Raw genomic sequence first — 8,640 nt, forward strand, 5'->3', positions numbered from 1 at the left:
GGCCCTAATATATATGTTATAGTAATTGAAATTGGATTAACTGTATTGCTTTGCTTACAAGTATACTACAGGTTGTAGAGAGCACAAATCCATGGTACTGTTCATAAAATGAATAATGAATGTGATCAATCCACTTTATTAAGAAGTACTAATAAAGATGTATCAAGGTTGATTAGTGCTACCTGGGTCTCCCTTGTTCAAATAATTCAACAGCTTTCTCCAGCTATTTGTCTAGTCTCTATTTCAATTCTTCATGGCCAATGTGGAAATATGGCTGTATGTATATGTGCATGTATGTATGTACAGGAGAGAGATGGATAGATCTCCATTTCCCATATGGTTTTTACTTTTAAAATGAAAGTGAACATAAAAATATCTTGTATTACAATTAAAACAATTTGAAAGAAATATCTAGTCCTTGTTCTTTGGATAAAAACTAGTATAAACAAAGGTTCCAAGCATCTAATGGACTTAACTATGTTTTTGCAAAATGAGTCCCCTCGAGCATAATTATAAATATCCCATAGATAAAACCCTGTTTCCTTCTGTCTCAAATGGTAGATCAGAGAAAATTGTTTTTAAAGTGTTCCAGTACACCTTGAATAGTGATGTATGAAAAAGAGTCTAATTCAGTGTGAGTTCCACAGAATGCAAAGTCTGAGGAGTACAATGGAAAATCAGACAATAGTTGATGAATTCCTTCTGCATGGATTCCCTGATACTGAGGAGCTTCGGATATTTCATATCATCATTTTTTTAGTAATTTATTTGGTGGTACTCATTGAAAACTTCATTATCATCACTGTTGTTCTTTATAGCTATCAACTTCATTCACCTATGTATTTTTTTCTAGCCAACTTATCTTTCCAAGATCTTGGCTCCATCTCTGTCACAGTTCCCAAGTCCATGATGAATTCCTTGATGAACACTGAAGCTATTTCTTATGCTGGATGTTTCTGTCAAGTTTTCTTCTTTGATTTCTTTGTGATATCTCACCTCTTCCTTCTTGTTGTCATGGCGTATGATCGTTATATAGCAATTTGCAAGCCATTACATTATGAAATAGTAATGAACAAAAGAACTTGCATCCAAATGGTATTTAGTGCCTTGACTAGTGGTCTCTTTTTTTCAACACTCTATACTGGAAATTTACTCAGATTGGATTTCTGTTCCAGAATGATCAATCAGTTCTTCTGTGAAATCCCTCAGTTGCTTAAGATCTCTTGCTCCGACTCTTATATTGCAGAAGAGCTGGCACTTACCTTTGGTTCTTGTGTAGGGTTTATTCTATTTGCTCTAATTGTGTTTTCATATGTTAAGATTTTTAGAGCTGTTTTGAAAATCCCCACTACTCAAGGGAAGCAAAAGGCCTTCTCTACTTGTTTGCCCCATCTTATAGTCATTTGTCTGTATGTGGCAAGTGCTAGCCTTGTTTATTTCAGTCCAGTCTCTACCTCTTCTTCTGAATTAGATCCATTTATCTCAATATTTTACTGTGTGGTACCACCAATCATGAATCCACTGATTTACAGCATGAGGAATAGTGAACTCAAAATGGCCTTCTGGAAGCTAATTCTCCATGTTTGTCCACATTTCTTATGCAAAAATCATTTTCAGATTCAGCTACCCTGATAAACAGTTATCTGTGCATTTTTATGATCATTTATATTCAGTGGGTGAATTGAATATTTTTGCTTTTTCAGAAATAAATATTATTTGATTCTCCAGGAATCATCCCTCAGAATTGGCATTTAAATCTCAATAATACTTTTTTCCATTGTAAGTATATTTTAATGTAAATGATATAGCGTAGAACATAAAAAAAACATTATTTGATGTAATATAATTATTGTTTTTATTGTCTATATATTACTATTTTATTGTATATATATTACTATTTTCTATATATTACTATATATTTACTATTTCATAATATTCATTTTGGGTTTAAAGAGCTATGCATGTATTATATTTTATGCTAATTTTTAAAATGATATACTTCATGTACTTACATATAATTCCATAATAGTGTGATTTTTTTCCCACACTTCTCCATTGGAAGATCTTAGCAGGAAAACAGGTTTCTTATGATAGAACATTTGTGCTCTTAATTTTGGACACATATATTTTAAACATTTTATCTCTGCATTTTTAAATGGTAGTCTCTGAATTTAGTGTATTGAGCAGACATCAGTCTGAGTTTTCAAACAAGCAGTAAGCCTAAAGCAAAGTGAAGTGTAAAATAAATCCAGTTAAAATAACAGCAAAATGAAGTGTTTTGAAATTTCATTTGTGGTCAACAAGTCAAAACTAATTGTCCCTCCTCCCTTCCATCTCTCTCTATTTCCAAATGTTTCTCTTTTTATATGAACCTTATATGAACTAATGTATATGACCCTTATATAAAATCTTAATAAAAAATGAGATAATACTTATCTTGTAAGAATCTTAGTGTGGTTCTATTCATTTTGCATTATTGCTTGTCAGGCACACGGAATCAGGAATAACAAAATGAATTGCCCTGAGTAGTTTTTTTTATAATTTTTTAAATTAATTTTCAATAAACAAACATACACAAACAAAACACAAAACATAAAAACATAAAACTTCTTTTTGGAAAGCGGCTTAATCCCGGGTTACATCTCTTTGTACAGACATAAATTCGAATTCATGCTCACTTTATATACCATTTCATATCTTATTTACCATTCTACATTTTCTATATAGCTTCTCCCCTTTTTTCACTCTCTTAATTCTGTTTTATTTATTTCATCTCAGTTTAAATCATTTCCGGTTTGCAAGGCTTCGGCGGCGGCAGGAATCCGCGATCGTGCGCGGTTTCTGCTGAGCTCGCCGCTGGAGTGCCCCCGATCCAGCCGGATTTGGGGGCTATAGTTACCCCGTAGATGTAACTGAAGACAGGGGAGATCCGGCAGGGGTCCAGGAGAATCGCAACCCCCCTCCTTAGCTGGCTTAACTCCCTTTTCCAAAAGCAGTGGAGCGGCGGTCAGCAATGGCCGCCACAAAAAAAGCTTTCATCCGGATAAGAATGCGCAGGAGGAAGCTGAGAAGTGAAAGTTTTTGGCTGACCGGGATAACAAGTAACATTTAAATACCCTGGAATTTAAATTTTATTAAAGATACATCGCTCCCAAAGAAGACTTGGAAAAAGCGGCGAACAAAAGTAAAAAGGGAAAGTTTGTTTTTTCTCACTCTCCTTCCTTACGGTGATAGCAGATGAATGAGATCGGAAAAACCCATTTTTGGCATCAGCAGGTAATTAAATTGGAAAATTAAAGCCAAGGGGACAAAGATTTCTGATCATTGGGGGGAAAAAACTTTTTTTTTGCTATAAGTGGGAAGGGAGAGGAAAAGAATTAATATTAAGACTTTGCTGGAGGAGGCTGCTTGGAATTATAAGACTAGAGCTAAATTGTAACAAAACTTCTAAAAGATATATTTTAATTGGAACTTTGCAACTGAACTGTAACCCCAGGAAGAAGAAGTATAAAAAGAAGAAAGTGCTAAATGAAACAGTCTGTATGTATCTGGATTGCTTGGTGACTTTGGGACTTTTGGAAATTATTATTTGAAAGACTAAAAACATTTGGGTTGTTTAATTTTTTTTCACAATGGCATTACTTGTTGATTAACTGAAAATGCAATTTAAAAAGCTAAAAGAAGAGGAACAAGAAGGAAAGGGCTCTTCTGAATCTGTTTTCCATTTCTTAGAAATGGCGATTTCTACCTACCAGAAACTACAAGAACAGGAAGATTGGGATGAAGAAGAAGCCATCTTTAATGAACAAGCAACTCTAGCTGGGGAAGAAAGGGGAAAGAGGGGAAAGAGAATGGAGAATTTAAGACTTAAAAAAACAACCAAAAAAGGGGAAAATAAGGTGAAAATCGATACAATGTCAGGAAGCAACAGAAAAGAGGAATATAGAAGAGGGTGGAGATTAAGAGGGTGGGAATCAAGAGACAGGGGGGGTAAAAAAGGAGAAGAAAGGAAGGGAAAAAGGGAAGAGAAGTTACAAAGGTTTGAAACAAGATGTAAAGAAACAGGATTTATTCAGAGATAATGGGTAAAAAATATAATTAAAAAAGACATTCTGCAAAAGTACATAAGACTGTATTGTTGTATTTGTATTTGAAATAATGTTAGAAAATTGGTATATTATATGATTATAAAATGGGATAAAATATTAAAAGGAATGTGTAAAATGCTTAAGACTTAACGATAGAGTTTAATTTGCTATGGATTATTGTTTTAATTATATTATAAACTTATTATTCTTTCTTATTTTAAAATATAGTACATAGCTTTAGAATGTACTAAGCAGAGTCAGAATGAAAATTATATATTATTTTAAGTGTTAAACTTAGGAGAAAGATATAAAGGTGTCATATTTCAATCAGTGATTACAGGATAAATTTTGTGTTAATGAGAAAAGATAATAGATAATTGAAACAGAATTGCCCTGAGTAGTTTTATTGTTACTGCTGCTTACCCATACATAGGGATCATGCCAGACCAAAGCATACTCTGCATAACTAGCAGATAATTCCAATGAATCCTTAAGGGAGGATTCTTCCTAGTATAATTATGAAAAAAGGAAGGAAGGAAGGAAGAAGGAAGGAAAGGAAGGAGAGTTTTGCCTTGTTATGCCTGTTTGATTGGGTCTCCTACCTGAGCAGGGATTGAACAACAAGACCTCCAAAGTTCTTTCCAAGTCTGTTATTCTGCGTTCTGATCAAACTAGCAATAGTTTAAAATTATTTTGGAGTAGATGTCATTGCTGTATGATATTTGAAGAGATCTTGCAGATCTTATCTAAACACAAATGGAACCATAACTTCATAATATTTTGTGGAAGGAAACACAAGAAAGTTGGATTTGAGATTTAATGAAAAGCATGACACTGTTCCACTAATTTGTGGTGTGATTGTTACCTCACCAGTCCCAGTTAATATATATATATATCAACAGAACTTAGACTTATATATCACTTCACAGTGTTTTGCAGCCATCTCTAAGCAATTTACAGGGTTAGCATATTGTCCTCAATAATCCCCAACATTTTAACAACCTTGGAAGGTTGGAAGGCTCCATGTATTGTGAAGTCCTTTTTTGTTCTTTTTACAGGAACATCAAAAATATGTTTGAATAATCAAACATTTATTTACACATTATATATATTATATAATGTATGTAACATATATAATGTTATTTTTATTATATTACATTACATTACATTACATTACATTACATTACTATATTATATTATATTATATTATATTATATTATATTATATTATATTATATTATATTATATTATATTATATTATATTATATTATATTATATTATATTATATTATATTATATTATATTATATTATATTATATTATATTATATTATATTATATTATATTATATTATATTATATTATATTATTATATTATTGAGTTGTGTTGTGTTATGCTATACTATACTATACTACACTACACTACATTATATTATATTATATTACATTATATATAAACCATACATTATATATTTTCCCACATCATTGTAGTTGTGCTTGTAAAGTTGTAGCAACGTTTCAGCAGAATCTCATCTGCCATCATCAGGCTTCTGTATTGTGTTCGTCTGTGAGTCAGACTTTTACAGTTGTTTCAGTTTTAAATTTGGGGCTAGCCGAGTAAATGGATGGCTATCATTTGTTAGGAAGCTAGGTTTCATCTGGGTGCCTGGTTGGGGTGTGTTTGAGCTGGAGGTATCGGGGGGGATCTGTTTGTGCCCAGGTGTTTGCCTGGCTAGTGGTGTGGAGATGTTTTTGTTTGTGAGTGCAGGCTTCCAAATAATTGACAGTCTGGTGGAATCATCTCTTCTATTCATGCTTTCAGGTCTTTTTTCAATCTCTATGGCTTCTCTGATAATTCTGTGGCTGGGGTTTTCTATAGTGGCCAGGGTTTTGGTGCCATTGAAGTTGAAGCTATGACCTGTGGCTTTCATGTGTTGGACTAGTGAGGAAGTGTGTTCCAGCTTTTTGACTGCATTTTTGTGTTCATCCAGGCAGGTACTTATTCTTCTATTGGTCTGTCCAATGTATGTGGCAGGGCATGATGCACAGGGGACTTCGTATATGCCTTGGTTTTCCAGGTCAATTTTATCTTTGTGGTTTCTAAGGATGGCTGCTATTTTTCTGTCTGTTTTGAAGGCAGTCTTGATGTGATTTCTGTGTAGTATCTTACTGATTTTGTCTGTAGTACCTCTTATGTAGGGCAGGACAGCTGTTCCATAGGTCTGTTCATCTTCTAGGTCTCCATTATGTCTCAGTGTGTTTTTGTGGATCAGGCCAGTGATTTTGCTTTTGTGGAAGCCGTTGGCTGTCAGTACTTTAGTCAGGGTGCATAGTTCAGCCTTAATGTGTGTCTTGTCTGCCAGGCGTTTGGTTCTGGTAATTAGTGTTTTAGCCACGGAGTTTATCTGTGCTGGGTGGTGGTGGGATTGGGCGTTGAGGTAGCGGTTGGTGTGTGTTTTCTTCTGGTATATGGTGTGTCCTAGTGTGCCATCTGTTTTTTTGTAGATTAGTACATCTAGGAATGGTAGTTGTTTGTTTGTTTCTGTTTCCATGGTGAACTTGATTTTGGGGTGTGCGCTGTTTAGGTGTGTTAGGAAATTGTTTAGGTTTTCTTGTCCATGGGGCCAAATCACGAATGTGTCGTCGATGTATCTTAACCATAGTTTGGGTTTGAGGATGGCATTGGCCAGGGCTCTGGATTCGAATTCTTCCATGAACAGGTTAGCAATGACAGGTGACAGTGGTGATCCCATGGGGGCTCCTTCTATTTGTTTGTATCTTTGTCCTTTGTATATGAAATATGTGTTGGTTAAGCAGTGTTCTGTTAGTTCCATGAGGTGTTTGGCTGGTTGGTATTTATTTTTGATGATTTCAAGGGTCTCTTTTATCGGGATTTGAGTGAATAGGAAACCACGTCAAAACTTACAAGCAGATCTTCTTGCTCCACGTGTAGATCTTTGATCATTTCCAAGAAGTGGTATGAGTTTTGTACATGTGAAGCTGCTGTTTCAGCATGGGGCTGTAGCTGCTTTGCTAGGTATTTGGCTAGGTTTTGTAGTGGTGCTCCTCTGGAGCTGACTATGGGTCTGAGAGGTATGCCTTCTTTGTGTATTTTTGGGAGGCCGTATAGTTTGGGGCATCTGGAAGATTTCTCTCTGGGTATAATCGTGTGTTGGATCTCTTTGCTTATGTGGCTGGTTATAATTTTCTTCTTGGTTAATTTTTCCAGATATGTGGTTGGGTCTGTGTTTATGGGTTTGTATGTGGAGTCTTGGAGTAGGTCTGTCAATTTTGTTTCGTAGTCTTTTCTGTCCATTACTACAGTGGCATTTCCTTTGTCTGCTGGGAGGATGATTATGCTGATATCTCTTTTCAGGGTTTGTAGTGCTTTAATTTCATTTTTCTGTAAGTTGCTTTTGGGTGGCTTGCTTGTGCATAGGATATTGGTAACTTGGTGTCTTATTTTATCAGCTTCATCTGTATTTAATTTAGTTAGGCTGGATTCTACTGCACATATGATGGATTCTGTGGGGATTTTTGGGGTGCTATAGCATAATTGAATCCTTTGGTTAGAACATCTGTTTCTGTTTTGGTGAGTTCTCTGTTGGAAACGTTGTGCACTAATTGTTTCAGGTGTTGTTGTGAGTTGTTGGGGTTTTCTTGTCATGTTCTAATTTCTTTAATTTTTCAATAATTTTTCCTGTTTGTAAATACCTTCAGAATCAGCTCTCCAAGTTGTAAGTTGTTTTATCTTGTCCCAAAGTAGAGGGTGGATTTTGCTGCTCAGTTCCAGGTGTAGTGCTAGCAAATCTTTGTTTAACTGATCTAATCGGAATCTCTTACTGTGGAGCTCGTTCCGTAGTAAAGCCATTTCAGTTCTTTTCAGGATACGTTTAGTGGCTGCTGTGCTTTGATGAAATGTTAATTTGAAGCAGGTTGGTGTAGTATTGTTGTCTCTGCAGCTGCGTAGGAATTGGAGGTCACATAGTATTCCTGCTCTTTTAATTTCCAGTTTCTCGTAGGTTTTGATCTGGCTGTTTATTTCCTCCCGTAGAGGTTTGATATTTGTTTTCTTAAGTTTTCGCGGGTACTTACATGTATGGTGTTCGGCTTGGTTAGGGTATTTTCCCACGTCATTGTAGTTCTTTTAAAGTTGTAGCAACGTTTCAGCAGAATCTCATCTGCCATCATCAGGCTTCTGTATTGTGTCCGTCTGTGGGTCAGACTTTTACAGTGGTTTCAGATTTAAATTTGGGGCAGCCTATTGCTGTGCCAGAATGGTTTTTTCTTCATCCTGATTGGTTGGGAGTCTTGGTCTGTGTTTATTGGTCTCGGAGTTTGCTGTGTTCTGCTTGATGGGTGTTTCTGATATCTTCTGTCTGTTTTTGGCTCTTTTTGTATCTTGATTGGCTGGCAGCATTGTGTTACTTTAATGGAGGTCTTTAGTGCAGCTTGGCTTCGGGTAAATGGACGGCTATCATTAGTTAGGAAGCTGGGTTTCATCTGGGTGCCTGGTTGGGGTGTGTTTGAGCTGGAGGTATCAGGGGGATCTGTTTG

General features: G+C 35.5%; 1 protein-coding gene across 1 annotated transcript; it reads left to right on the plus strand.

The window, feature by feature from the left end:
* The first annotated feature begins 669 nt into the window (after positions 1–669).
* On the plus strand, positions 670–1,632 carry LOC113425607 (olfactory receptor 14C36-like). Its single transcript, XM_026687833.1, has one exon. It carries the CDS (start codon positions 670–672, stop codon positions 1,630–1,632), a length of 963 nt encoding a protein of 320 aa, XP_026543618.1.
* Positions 1,633–8,640: the final 7,008 nt, after the last annotated feature.

This window comes from Notechis scutatus, chromosome Z (genome assembly GCF_049901735.1).
Source record: "Notechis scutatus isolate UNSWTSFEM ecotype Mainland chromosome Z, rNotScu1.2, whole genome shotgun sequence".
NCBI lineage: Eukaryota > Metazoa > Chordata > Lepidosauria > Squamata > Elapidae > Notechis > Notechis scutatus.

Coding starts and splice junctions, on each gene's coding strand:
- LOC113425607 (XM_026687833.1), top strand. CDS start 670: ATGGAAAATCAGACAATAGTTGATGAATTCCTTCTGCATGGATTCCCT.